The 14,945-nt window shown below is 44.3% G+C and overlaps 1 protein-coding gene across 2 annotated transcripts in view; it reads right to left on the reverse strand.

The window, feature by feature from the left end:
- Positions 1–3,374: 3,374 nt before the first annotated feature.
- Positions 3,375–14,945, reverse strand: part of znf516 (zinc finger protein 516) — a 47,997-nt gene continuing 36,426 nt past the window's right edge. For both annotated transcript variants that reach the window (XM_069143338.1, XM_069143337.1), the window contains exons 4-7: positions 11,874–13,208; positions 8,255–8,359; positions 5,606–5,676; positions 3,375–3,526 (exon numbers count right to left, since the gene is read on the reverse strand). In XM_069143338.1, the coding sequence (XP_068999439.1) occupies positions 3,467–3,526; positions 5,606–5,676; positions 8,255–8,359; positions 11,874–13,208 (1,571 nt within the window). In that variant the 3' untranslated portion in view covers positions 3,375–3,466. The remainder of the gene's footprint in view (positions 3,527–5,605; positions 5,677–8,254; positions 8,360–11,873; positions 13,209–14,945) is intronic.

The following is a 14,945-nucleotide window of genomic DNA, read 5'->3' on the forward strand; positions in this document are numbered from 1 at the left end:
TATTCAACTCTATGGAATTATTCTAACAAAAACAAAAAGCCTAGAAACCAGAAATTACATGAACGTGTGTTAGCCGGCACCATTAAAAAGACATTCTCAAAGAAACCTTAGCTAGAACTGGACAAAATGAGAATGGTTAAAGCACTAACCTAGTCTAAGTGCACTAGTAATGCCATTTGGTTTCTACCGCTGTATATAAAGGGTTTGGTAAGAGTGGATTACAGATATACAGTTTATATTACATACACTCACTCCTGCTTCATAGTTTTTCTAAGTCACACTTCGGAGTACAAATTCATAACTGAGGAGTTAATCTTAAAGGGAATTCTGTACAACATTGGTATTAGTACTACACTACCTCAAAGGCTAGAGTATCCATTTCAAGTATTTTCACTACCCACACCTTCAATATACACGTCTGTGTGTATGATTAGGCATATTTCAAGCACACAGTATTGTATGCATAACTAAACAACCCACTGGTATAGCAACCATTTCATCATGTGTTTGTGTAAAAACTACTGAGGTCTCAAAATAGATGGAAAGTACAGTACTCTGTTACTCTGTGTGTGTGTGTTATCTTTAACTGGTGTGAATTTTGAATCCAAGAAATCAACTGTTTTGAGCTGCTTTGCTTTTTTTCTTCTTACTCCCCTCGACATGTTGAAGCACAGCCCGGATCTTCAATCTTGGGGACCATTGAGGGGCGAAAAAAACAAGCAAAACAAACAGTCGCGCTTCATATCAGCCAATAAATTTGAACAGGCTTTCATTGCAAACGGAGGTAGGCTAGTATACAAAAGCATCTAGACGGAGGCTGGAGTACACCGAAGTTTTAGTCTACCTCGTACAGTTTAGAGAGGTTTGAAGAGGATGCGTAAACACACATCAATGTCCACTCTCACACACACTTGTGTTAAGGCCGTGACAGCTCGACAAGTCAATAGGCTTCGAAACGTCTCCACCTCGTGTATTTATCCCTGAACTCTCTGGAAGCCTGACCTCCTGAACCTCTGGCTGATGCCTGTCTGACCTCTCCACTTGGTTCCCCCCAGAATGCAAATCTTCAAATCACCATTCAAGGAATTAGACTGATGGCATGGCAGATTGGCTCATTAGTCTGCCTAAATGTTCTGGTAACAAAATCAGCTCTGCGTCGCTGGTTGTTTGCGTGTCCGATGAGCATTCTAATAAATGTGGATGCGTTCATTTATGTGCCCATTTCACTTGTTAAACAAACCTTTCAGTGTCAAAGAAATAGGTTTACACACTAGGAAATATACTGAAACACTTTCTTGCCAAGAGTAGGACGAGTTGATCAACACAACTATTGTGTCTGTCCATAACCAAATCTGCTTTAGTCTAGAAAAAGTTCTTGATCCATTAGTTTGAAAGCCCAATGTTAAGGTATCTAGTGCCGCTGAGAGGCTTTTGACAAAAAAAAAAAAAAAAAAAAAACTAAGGCCGGGTTCAGACCACAAAGTCAAGCGTGAGAATTGATCGTTTTATCTGTTGTAGTGTATCTTAGTTGCCACATCTGGAGGGTCTCACGAAAACCCAAGAAGACCAGCAAGTCCTCTTTTTTTTTAGCTTCTTTCTCGTCATGTGACAACTTCCGTATCATTCCCATGACGTTGACCAATAGTGAAAGGTAGATGAAAGGATCTGAACAATCCACATTTTTTGGCTTGGTGCGATCCATGAATGGGTCTACAGTAGGCTTTTTCTGAACACAAGACCAACAGTATCATAAGACACTGTTGGATTACATTGTCGTTTCCAGTAGATGATCCCCGGCACCTCCTTTCCCATGAAACCATGTGGGTCGTGGAAGACAGGAAACTATGATTGTTCTGTGACCGCCGTGTTGTTTTTCATCTGTTTCGACAAGAATTCATTCATCTAATCACATGATCTGACACAGAAATATTGTATAGTCTGAACCCAGCACAAGATAATTTTGGTACCAACGTTTCATCAAATAGTTTTTGGAGAGATCGACGCGCCAAAAAGGTCAGAGTTGCCCTTCGGCACAGGGAACCACTGAGGTGCCTAACATGAGGAGTACCATGTACACAACGTACACAAAGTAAAGTGAAAAAGTGAAATCTGCACAATCAAGAGCCAATGTATTTGCCACTCCCACTGTTGTGCAGTCAATCTAATTTAAAGTCAGACTTGTCTTAGTCGGAAACACTCTAATATGACAAAGTTATGGAGGAAAACTCCACTCAATCCCTTCCTCTTAAATGGACAATAATTGAATGGCCATAAAAGTGGTGCGCTCATTTATATTGGCTATTAAAAAACGCAGGCTTTTTTTTAATGAGCACTAAAGCAGACGCCCCCATTAAGCGCTCTCTCTCCTTCTAAACCTACCTCTCTCCATCTTTCTCTCCTTCTAATCATCAGCTACACAGCCTCAGAGTGGTCACTGCACTCCCACCGTTACACTTTAGAGTGGAGGGAAGTGAGTTTAACACACTTGCACACACACACACACACACACACACACACACACACACACACACACACACACACACACACACACACAGAAAGATGCAAGTCTTCATCTTCTGACTTCAAACCCAGAGGAGACTTGTAATGTGCCAGTTGTCTGTTGATGGATTGCAGCTCTTCTTCTGTTGCTGTGGGTTGATGATTGGTGTCCTGAGGAATGCACAAACTCCCACAATAAAGCTAGAAAGAAAAAAGTGTTGGGGGGGGGGGGAATACAGCAGCCATGCAATGCCGTAGTCCTTGACTCAAACGCTAGCCGTTGCATTCGAGTTCACTTTTTTTTTCTTTTACTTTTCTTGTAAAGCTGCAACTTTACATGTTAGTACATCCAAAATGGCAGCAAGAGGGAACTCCTTAATTTTTGAGGGCTTCTAGATTCAAATTTCTTTGAAGGTGACGCAAACCTTCATATTAAAGAAGAGTCCAGCTTCGTACTTCACTCTTGACTTTGTCTGTGGTGAGAGAATGTCCCACCTGTGTGCACACCAGACACACACCATTTCCAAAAGCCAACTTTTACCAGGGATTCTTTCCATTAGGCGATAAAACACTCTTTTCAGCTGCAGCCCCTCTTTGATTTAAAAATTACCAAGCATATCTTTAATAATCAAAAACTACAAGGACCTTCGTTGTAAAAAAAATATTCTAAGGTCATTAAAGGATGACAGGCGGAGAGGAGAAGCTCAAAAAGTCAATCGTGAGTTTCGGGTACAGAATCTCGGATTTTCAGGAATTGCAACAGGGTTTCGGAGGTTGTGTGATTCCCTGCTGATCCTTGAGTCCAGGTCGTGGTCTAACAGTCCGACGGTCTACTGCTCCTGTTGTGGTTTTGGGGAGTGTTTGTCAGCCAGCGCTCCTCGCTCCTCCTGGCTCAGTAACAAGCCCCTCGTGTCCGGGTACTGGCTGTTGTCAAAAGGCATGTGGTGGACACTCTGGACGTGCGTCTTTAGGTTCCCTTTCTGAGAGGCTCGGTATGGGCAGAGCTGGCAGCAGAATGGCCTCTCCCCTGAAGAACACACACACAAAGGTTGAGAGGTCAGGTAGAGGCCAGAGGTGACAACAGACATGATGTAGAGAGGACAAGGGATTTTGAGCATACAGGGAATTTAAACCACGGATTAGACTTGCCGCAGTGGGATGAAAAAAAGGAAAGAAATAAGCAAACACAGACAAACATAAACCAAGACACATGATGGCATTCAGCTAGAAGAAGGGAAGCATTATGCGGGGCAAGTGAAGCGTTCACATTTTATTTTTTACACCTAATTTCACATAAAAAGTTCTGTATCCTGACCCAGATGGAGGAACTCGTCCTCCCTCTTTACTGCCATCTGGAAAAGAGCGCCACACATCCCCTGTCTGAACAGTCCTACTTTTGTCTCCGCGTATTTCTCTCAATCATCTGGGCCACCCCGTGCTCCCCGCCTAAACACACACACTCCACACACACCCCGTACTCTCTCCTCTAATTAGACTGACCTACAATGGCACAGACACCTCTGCAAAAAAGAAATAAATAATAAGCAACGCACACCTGAATAAAACAAATGAGAGTGCCATTTAATTGCACCTAATTATCATTTTGATAAATGGAAGAATATCAAAGCGGGAAAACAAATGACTCCCCGCGCCCCTCCCGCACCCTTCTCCCAGAAGAAGAAACAGGGAAATATAGCTGTTATCATACATCATCAGAAACGCAACGGAGAGAAGAGAAATAGAGGGTGTGGGGGTGAGGAGGAAAGAGAGAGATAAAAACAACAAAAAAAAGGTATAATTAATCACATAAAAATCATCCCAAAAAAAAAAAAAAACAGCTGGAAAGATGGCAAGGGTGAGACGTGAGAGGAAAGCGAGAACCTCCACGACATCGTCCTGCGAGGAAACATCGCTGACGGGACCGGTGCACTACATTATACTAAAGGTTATCGTCACCGTAAAGCAGCGTCAACACTACATCTAATTGGACCCCTCCGCCGCGCCTGCTCCCATCATTCATAGCGTGCGGTAAATCTGAGTCCATGTGCGTGTGTGTGATGTGTGTGATTAATTAAGATGGAAGCAGCAGCATGTAGAAGCCAACTCCCTTCGAATGTCAAAAGCGGCGCAGATTTTGTTTACCTCTGTTCCCACCATCCTTGTCTCTATGACTGACTCTGACAACTCTGAAAACATGTTCTTTTCTATTGACTTTGTTTACATGCACTGCTGTAACTGCAGTCACTCAAAAACAACTGAAAAAGATGAAGTGCGCCACTGTTGCTTCTTGCCAGGTTGATAATCATAATTTTCCTCCAGACACCTGTCCGTGTTACGCAGGAACTTCCCTTTGCTGATCTTTATAGCTAGTTTCCCAGTTAATGCTAACTGTACATGGAGTGAGTTTTTATTTAAACTGACCTGTTTGAATTGGATTCACTTAGACTTATAAATAATTAAGGATGGGGCTGCTTTGAGTGACAGGTCAGTGCTGTCACGGTTGGTGAGCTGCCTGCACGTTTCAGCAACCAGGTTCCATTCGGTCCATCTCAGCTCCACCCATGAACCACCTTTTTGTCCATTTTTGGATTGGCCTGGATTAAGGCGGAGTCAGGGACTGCTTCAAAACTGCTCTTCAGGAAACCTTTGGGTGACGTCATGGAGGCCACGTTCATTTTCTATTTACAATCTCTGGGTTTTTCTAATCCGCTACCACAATTACGGTAACCAGGTTTTTAGTTTAAATGGCAGTGAGAAAATAAACTCAATGGAGAAAGACGACTAATCAAGTCACCAACACTGACGTTTTTGAAGCAAAACCAAAGCTTTTCAATGAGACAACTGTGATGAGAACTGGATACACACTCCTAAAACGTCAGGTGTGATCCAGCAGTGTGAGGGAATGCTAGGTGTTAATGCCAGGTGCAGAAGGTGCCACGTGAGTTACATGTGAACAAAAAAAATAAAATAAAAAATAAAACTCACACTAGATGGGAGGCGGAAGGATTGACACAGACACACAAAGACATGCGGAGGTGAGACAGTAATAATAAGGAACATGCAGAAGCGATGAGGGAGCCCGGTGATTAGCCATTGTGCCACATACTTGTTTGGGAGCTTCAGAAGCGGTGGTGTGAGCGTCAGTGCCTCTGTGGAGTCCGTTAAAATCAAACCCAACTGTGGGGGGAGAAGGAGGAGAGGGGGGGGGAGGGGGGGAGGGAGGGGGAAGGGAGGAGGGCATTTGGTTAAACGCTCAACCAGATCCACACAAGCAATTTTTTTTTTTTTTTTTCCCTCTTTTCCACCACCACCCGCACACAATAGCGTTTGCCACCAGCACCCTTGTTAATAGAGGGGAGCTGGCAGTGATGATGATGGCGATCATGGTGGTGATGATGGCGATGGAACCTGGTGGATGCGAGTCGGTGATTTAATGTGACGCATGTTAATAGAGGCCTCGGGGTGGCTGGCCTTTTCTGCGTGTGCACGTCCATGCTGAAGACAACTGTCGGTGACCACTTTAATTACAGCCTCTGCCAGTGTTTACAGAGCCAGTGCTTGAGCATGTGTGTGTTAATACAGTGTGTGTGTGTGTGTGTGTGTGTGTGTGTGTGTGTGTGTGTGTGTGTGTGTGTGTGTGTGTGTGTGTGTTTACAATAGGGCTTGAGGGGGAGAGGGAGGTGAGGGGGGGAAGCTGAGCACTGCATCACTTACCATTTGGCCTCTGTCACTTAGAATCACTGGCTGTGCCACATATCATTCACACTCTCTATAAAGAAGCTACTTATCTTACTGTCTACTGTGATCAATGCCAGCCCGGCTGATGGACATGACAGGACAGGAGACGGGAGACGAGGAGGAGGGAGGGAGAAGGGAAGAGAAAGGAGAGCAGGCAGCTGAGGAGAGGAGAGGAGAGGAGAGGAGAGGAGAGGAGAGGAGAGGAGAGGAGAGGAGAGGAGAGAAAAGGTCGAGGAAGAGGAGAAGCAGAGGAAACAAAAGAGAGAAAATAAATTAAAAGTGAAATGAAAGGATGTAAGGAGACAAAAGAAGAAAGTGTATGAGTAGCGGAGGACGGAAACCAGAAAGAAAAGACAAAGAGGGTAGAAGAAAGGGTGAGATGTGAGGACACAACAGGAGAGGGGAAGATGATGAAGAAGGGGAGAAAAAAACGAGATGAAAAGTAAAAAGAGGAAGAAGAAGCACGGGTCAAAGAATGATGAGTGGAAACAAGAAAAGAAGGGAGGAAGAGATGAGAAGAGGGAAGAAGAAAATAAAAGGAAAAAGGTGAGATGAGGAAGAGAAAAAAACAGAGAAGGAAAGGAAACGAGCAAGGAAAGGAAGAGGAAATGAAACGTGAGGGACAATGAGAAAGTTGAGGAACAGCCAGGATGTCTGAATCAAGCTGTTTAGTGAATGAAACCGGGATGCATGCAAATGGATTCGTACGGTTGGCATGGACAAATGCTGTTCTGCTTCATTAGAATGCACAATTCCATCTCTCTAATTGACATGTGATTAATAATGTATACAATTTGTCACAGGTCAGTATCCGGAGCAAATCATGTTTCAGTTTAAAAAATAGAGACAGCTGCCCAGCCCAGGGCGGGGAAGGACTCACAGACCGGCTGTCACACTCAACTGAACAAAAAGATCTGTTTTGATTTATTTGGTGGAGTGCGGGGACGTCGCGGACGCACGATGACTCAGACGAAGAAATATGGCTGAGAATGTGAATCCCCATGCATATATTCTCTATAGCTCATGTCGGTGTGTCCCGGCTGGATCGGGCGGAGACGGAGGTGATGTGTGTGTGTGCACAGGTGGTCCCGGGGTGAGTGACTGGTGAGAGAGTGGCCAAAAAAACAGGAACATCTAAGAATACATGAATAATAAGCAGCTAATAAGGTTAAAGCCGAACACTGGACCTCTCTCTCACACACAGTACATTGTTGGTGCTCTTCGTCTTTACTGAGGCTGTTTGTCTTCCTCCCTTTTCTAAAAATTGTACAGTTTCTGTGACTGATGCTCTTGCGACGTGATTACCGACCATTTATCCTCCAAGAAATCTTTTAGTAGGTGTGAATGACATTGGAAACTCATATTTAAAGAACTTACTAGCAGATCTTTTCAACCCTAATGTTCTGTTTGGAGGTCCTGGAGACCTACAGCTCTCTTAAATCTATAAAAAAAAATGTCATTAATATGTACAAATATAATTAACACAACAAGTTTACAAACTTAACACCCCCTAAATTTTCCTAATTCTAGAGGAAATAATCATAAAAGGATTATAAACATAAATTTGAACTCATATTTTGTAATACCCTGTTCGTAGAAGGACACATTACTACCATAATATGACAAACAGATTGGGTTGTCACTGTTGTCAAGATTTGATCATGTATGAAACATGCCCCTATCTTAGTGTAATACTAATGCTTTATGGTTGTTTTGGTAATGTGTACCATTAAACATATGCACAAACTCAATTTAGTTTTAATGATGTCAGAAGAAAATAATATTTAAAGGGAAAACAAGTTAAATTTTGCAATTATCATAACATATTTCTATAAGGAGAGCAGCTGGGTCTTTGAGAGTCCAGAAAAATTGGGTTGGAGCTGAAGCCAATTTAAAAGCTGATTTTGCCGGTTTACAAATGCTTTTATCATGAGGTGTTTTCATTATTTTGACGAGCCAGTGAAAGTGTACGTGTGCGACGTGTATTTGTGTTTCACTGCACAACGGCTGTATTTACCTGTGTGGGATCTCATATGAGTGCGCAGGTGGCTGGGCTGACTGAAACTCTTCCCACACTCGTGGCAGAAATACTGTCCCTGCCGCATGAGAGACCTCAGCATCCCTGATCACACACACACACACACACACACACACACACACACACACACACACACACACACACACACACACACACAGGAGGGAGAAACACACAATTAAACAAGGTACAAACGAGACAATCTACAAATACATTACAGATTTGAAAAACTCCATTAGTCAAAACAGGCGTCAAATAGACATTAAAACATAAGATGTGTATTATAAAACCCAGCTGTGAAGCTTGATCTGACTTCTTCACTTTAAAGCAACAGGTATTTATTCAGAGGAGGCTCTGAATGACATGAAATTGAACTCCTCCTAAACAGAATTTAAAACACATTTTTAACATTAATTTGTATTAAAAAAGTTCAAATCCCGCCTTTCTTCTTAATTTCTTCTTAGGAAATTTTTTTCCCCCCAAATTTAGTCTTGGTAAGGTTGTTTCGGGTTGTATTTAAAACACTTTCAGGGAACATGAAAAATATGAATTGACTTCTTTTGCGGAGGTTTCAGATGTGAATTTGTTTTAAAATGATACAAAGTCGGTGTGTCCTCAAATACAGCCGAGGATTCCCGTGTGAGATTTTACATGACTTTTTTTTTTTTTTTTTTTTTTTTTATAAGGTTGACATCAGCATAATAGAAGTCTGAGTAAAAAGACATGCCGGCGTGGCAGTGTTTGCAGAGATCGAACGAAGACGTAAAGGTCAGTAATGGGCAGAAAGTGAGTGGGTGTACGTAAGCGCGGGGCCTGGCTGGAGCGGTGGAGGTAGGTAGCATCAGTAGTGGACTCGCGCAGGCATCATTAGTATGTCTAATGTGTCATTATGAGCGGCTAGCTCCAGGGGCTGGACTGCAGCTGTCACACAGCATCATCTCAGAGGCTGACAGCCAGACACACACAGCACACACACACCGCATAAATTACAGGCAATTAAAACGCCCCGGCTGTGATGTGCCCGCTCCGCTGCCCGTGTGTCACATGTCAGGTGTGTGTGTGTGTGCGTGTGTGTGTCGGCATGTGTTTCAGGAGTTGTATATTATGTGTGTTTGGTCCAAGGGAGGACAGTGAGGCAGAAGCTGTGGCACCCACTGGCTGCATTTACACACGCACACACACACACACACACACACACACACACACACACACACACACACACACACACACACACACACACACACACAGAGTAATGCAACAACACTGACATTGCATGCACCGATCACCTTTACATGGTGATGGCCTTTAAATAGCAAAAACATGATGAATTCTGATGCTCTTAAAGCTCCTAAATCCTGTGACATAACGTGATTTAATGTAAAATCAGGGCTGTTTTTACGCTTAGTCATTTTCATATCAGAGGAAATGAAGAGGTTCAGCCTTTGTTTTATTGGTCTAGCATTCTTAGAGGACTGCAAATATCCAGGAGAAACCTCTATTGTTGCTTGCAAGTGTGCAAATTCATCAAGACATCTGAATTTGTGGGAACAGAATGAACCTCTGCCAAAGAATAGATTTTTAGATTTTGCATACAAATCTTAATTAACGCCAAACTTGCAGGTAAACAAAATTAGAACTGAAAACTTAAAAGATTATTTCAGTGCTAGATGGATGTTACTATAAGATTGATTTAAAAACTAAAAGGAAACGCTGGCAAAAGTCCACCATGTTTTAACTCAGCGTAGCTAATGGGAGTTCTATAATGAATGAATGAGGCAGTAGAAGCAAAATGCCACCAGGAAATTAATTGTTAAGGGACAAGAAGCCCAACTGTGGTTGGTAAAGCAGACAGAATGCATACTGAGTGGCTGAAAGAGCAGCATATAGAAACCTGTTGTTGCATGATGAGGTATAATATTCATAATCTAGATAACTAAGCAATAAACACATATCACTCATGCTGGACAGAAACTCTTTTGCTTGTTTGCGTGTAAATGTTTGCAGAATGAGAAAGTGGATGAGACGTTTAAAGATCCATTTAATGACATTCTGACCATTACACACACACACACACACACACACACACACACACACACACACACACACACACACGTTCCTCTGACCTGTCTTGTTGACAGATAACAGGCCCGAGGGTTTGGGGTGTGCTTTGCTTACTGCGCAATCCCCCAGCAGGCACATGAACACCCTGAGCGTAAGGGTTGGCATATACCTGGGCAGTGCCCACTAGTTGTACGTGTATGTTTGTGTGTGTGTCTGTGTATGTGTGCGGACAGGGAGGGAGTGTGTGTGTGTGTGTGTGGGGGGGGGGGGGGGGGGGGGGGGACACAGCAGGGACAAGGAGGACGGGGAGGCGGAGGAGGTGACAGAGAGTGTCTCTGGCAGCCCGACTGCTGGCCTCTGGATACTCTACTTCTACTCTGGGCCGCCAGCCCTTCTCACTGATGCACTAATGAAAGACAAGACAGAGCTGGACGGAAAACACGAGCAGACGCGCACACACTCGTACACACATTACAGGGAGAAAAAGGGAGAAAGACTCAGTTGCTCAAAAAAGGTCACTTTATAGCATGTGACTCAAAGGGCTAAGGCAGATCGTGACGATATGCGCCAGGACGGGTGACAGCGATGTCATGCGTCTGCTCTGGGGCTGTTGTCTTTGACCCCTGGCTCCGTACAGCCCCACTTGACCCCAGAGACACAACTGAAAATGGGCAAATAATACGGATGTTCGGTAATGACCATTTCCAAAGCAGCTGGTGGGGTAATTATTCTGTCTCATCTCTACTCTTTGCCTCTTCTGTTCCCTCTCTCACTGTTTTGCCTCCCTCCATTCGCATCTGTGCGAGCCTCTCATCAGGCAGAGCCGTGACCTAAACAGTTTGTGACAGCTTTCTGGGAGAGTGGAGCCGGAGACTAGGCATGCCTCGCAGACCTGAGAGTAGCAAAGGTTCTCTCACGTCTTTCATGGTTAAAAAAAAGAAAAACACACACACACACACACACACACACACACACACACACACACACACACACACACACACACACACACACACTCTCCTTTTGCATCTAAAAACCCAGGCACATATGGACACAAATGCTGCCCCAGATACATCCTTTTAATATACCACACAAACATGCAAGCGCACATGTGTGTGCTCATTTAATGGATTTTCTCTTCATTATTAAAAACCTCATCAGACTGGAGCGTGGTCTGTCAATCACTTGCCAGATGGTGAGTTAGGATGTGTGGGAGAGGGTAATATGTCTACCTATTTAATACGGCTTGTACATTAAGTGTGGGTCTGCTTGACTGCCTGGTGTCTTTTTCGTCTTTACCCTGTCGAGTACGATCACTTCTACTCATAGCAGCTCAAAAACCAGTTGTTCTTCTACCATTCCTGACGTTTGGCATTTTCTCCGAAGCCAAGATCCTCTGGGCATTTTGTATGTGAACTGACGCTGTGGGACTTTCTGCAATACAGATTTTTCCAATTGCTTTGGTCTTATAAAGACATAAAAAAAAAAAACACAATTTTGCATTGTCTTACTACTAAATCAGACAACAGAAATGGCTCCCTACCAGTGGGATCCAGCATAGCATTGGCTGCACCCCAGCGGTGGCAGAGGGCAGCCAGTTCATGCGGGCTGTAGTTCTTGAGGAAGCCGAGGATATCACTTGGCATCTCCGGTGTCTCTGCGATCGGCTCCTGCTTCATACCTCCACGAGCTTCTAAAGGTAGTGAAGAAGAGGAGAAGGAAGAGGTGGAATTCTGCAGAGGGCCTCCCTGTGCGTGGGAGGCGCTGTAGTTGTACCCTGCCGTTGAACTGTGGGTGATGGCGCTGGGCCTCGTAGTGTTCACCCGACCCTGGCTGTGGGAGTTGGGAAGCGACTGGTGAGGGGCGCCCCGTGCCCGGCTGTACTCCGCTAGGCCGTGTTTGCTGGACAGCATGAAGCCCAGACCCTCCTGAGGCATCAAGCAGTGGTCGGCCATCCTGGAAGCGGTGGCGGGGCTCTGCGCTGAGGAATGCGAGGGGTTACCAGTGTTCTTCTCCAAGGAGCTAGAAGACGACAGCGAGTTCCCCCGAGGGTACATGTCCACTTTGGGTCTGAAGCGAGACGGATGACTCTGGTCCTCCCTGTGACGGATGCTGCTGCTGGTGCTGCCGCCCGGCCGTACGGGGACTCTCCCGGCGTGGTTGCCTGGGGTGGATGAGGAGCCCCTCGATGATGATGAGCAGGGGGTGGCGGATGATGATGATGATGATGATGATGGTGTGGCTGCATGACTGGCTGGTCGACTCTTCTTTGGAACCTCACTGGGGCAGGCTGGAGGCCGTGTACGTTGGGTGGGCATCAGTGAAGGCAGCGGTTGACACTCCTTCCCTTCCAGGACTGGCGGGGGTCCAGTGCGTCTCCTGGAGGATAACAAGCTGTCCCTGGAGCCCTTTGAGTTGTTTTTAAGAGCCCATTTAGGAGCCAGGCTGGAGCTACTGCTGCTGATGCGGTGAGCCACAGTCTGGTGCATCCAGAGCACCTCGGGGTAGTGGGTGGAGTGAGAGCAGAAGGAGCACTTGTGGCTAGGAAGGCTTCTCCTGTCCAACATCGAGGAGCCTATGCCCCTGATGCCCTCAGCCCTCACACATAGATCCACTGGGGCCATGCTGGGATCGAGCGGAGAGGATCGAGCTGAAAGGTAACCAGGAGGGGATGCGGAGTTGTTCAGCCCCTGAAGGAGAGCCTTCTTCAGTTTGGGATAACCACTGGGGGTGCCGCTGTCCGAGCTGTAGCTGGGGCTGGGAATGGGGCTGGGTCTGTCTTTGGAGGCAGCCGGGTGATGGACACGAACATGAGTCAAGTAGGCCTGTGACTCTGTGGTGACAAAGTCACACAGGCTGCAGATGTAAGGCTTCTCATCTGTAGGGGAAAGGAACGACAACATAAAGGTCAGTTACTGCAAAGGAAAACATCTGGATTATCCTCTTTACTGCTCGCTAACTTAGAGCTCATGACTTCAGTTCACTGTGCAGATTCATGGTTTCATATTGATGTAGTTTTAGTGAACGGCCACCAGGCTGCAGTATTGGTCACTATTTCCATACCTTCTCTGTTTATTTTTACATATAGACATCATCTCAAATAAAAGTATTACTTCTACAATTACAAGGATAATAACCATACCAAAACAAAAATCAACAATAAATACCTATATAATAATATAATATATAACATATAATACTGTAATATTATGATGGTTGCAAAGGTTAGATAGTTGTTCATTAAGACACCTTGAACATGTAATAGACAGTACTCCTGTGAAGGTTATTGTGTCGTGAGGCTTGAAGATTTTGTCAGGGAGGTGTTGATTATCTCGATGGTAAATGTTCGGCTGTCTTATAGTCCATATATGCTGTGAAAAACGTACACCATAATATCAAACATTACCAGAGAGCTGAATAAACACCTTATTTACACATAAAACAATTGCAATATTAAATCTTAAAAGGCTGGCTTACTTATTGTCAGACTGAAATTGTGCAAAATATTTAGCCCTCATGTTAACTGTATGGAGCCAATATTGTTTATCTCGGAGGTGCAGCTTTATACATTCCCCACAAGGTGGCGTTTGAGACCTGTCTTTACACTCTCATTGTTATCACAGTAAAACTTAGCAATAGAAATAGAAATAGTTGTATTCTTTCGATGTAAAAATTATTAATAGGAGTTAATTTAAATTTTGATGAGTCAGACAGAGGCTGGCTCATGCAGCATTGTATCTTTTTGCATACACAGCACAGATACTGTAAGTAGCACATTATTGTACTCTCCACTACCCCGCCTCTTCTTCACAGTAACACCAACCTGCCATCTGCTTTTCATTTGGCTTCCTGTTAGCAACACTGGCCAAAATTCACAGCTTAGACAGTGCCAAGGTGAAACCCTGGGCCTGGGCAGTTTAGCAGGCAGGGTGGTAAGACTGATGTGTTCTGTTTATTAGGCGGATACTCATTATTATTATTATTATTCAGTTACTGACCAGTCAGAGTCAGTGAAAGTAAGTTAGTGTCTTTTTTGTCATCCACTGCACACGCAGAATATTTTTACTGTCCTTCTAAAGTAAATGTAAGTTCTGAATCAGTTGCTCAATCAAGTGTGAAGACAAACATAGAAACATTGAATAAACATTTACATTTCATTTAGCTGATGCTTTTATCCAAAGTGACTTACAACACACTGATGGTACACCATTGGGAGCAATTTTTTTTTTAGGGTTCTGTGTCTTGCTCAAGGACGCTTAGGTATGTGCACAGAAGGAGCTGGGATTGAGCCACCAACCTTCTAATTAGTGTGCAACCCACTCTACCAACTGAGCTACAACCTCCCCAACAAAGCAAACAAATTAAACAAATTAAGTATGTAATAGTGGTGCCAGTGTTTAACACTTGTCTTGTAAAGTGGCAAGTAAGCATCTTAGAAACGCATCAGAACCAATCGAAATCATATGCATCCCCAAAAAGTGTCTAAACAGATGTAAAGGGACATCGGAGTATTTGGGAGTGTCCTTTGAGTGTCTCTTTCCCCCATTGCCTGCATCCCTCCTCCATCAGGAGGTGACACTATAAATAACCAATCCCTCAGACATCAGGCAGCCTG

Source organism: Embiotoca jacksoni, unplaced genomic scaffold (assembly GCF_022577435.1).
Source record: "Embiotoca jacksoni isolate LCO1_2020_lvr unplaced genomic scaffold, fEmbJac1.0.p SCAF_11, whole genome shotgun sequence".
Classification (NCBI taxonomy): Eukaryota; Metazoa; Chordata; class Actinopteri; family Embiotocidae; genus Embiotoca; species Embiotoca jacksoni.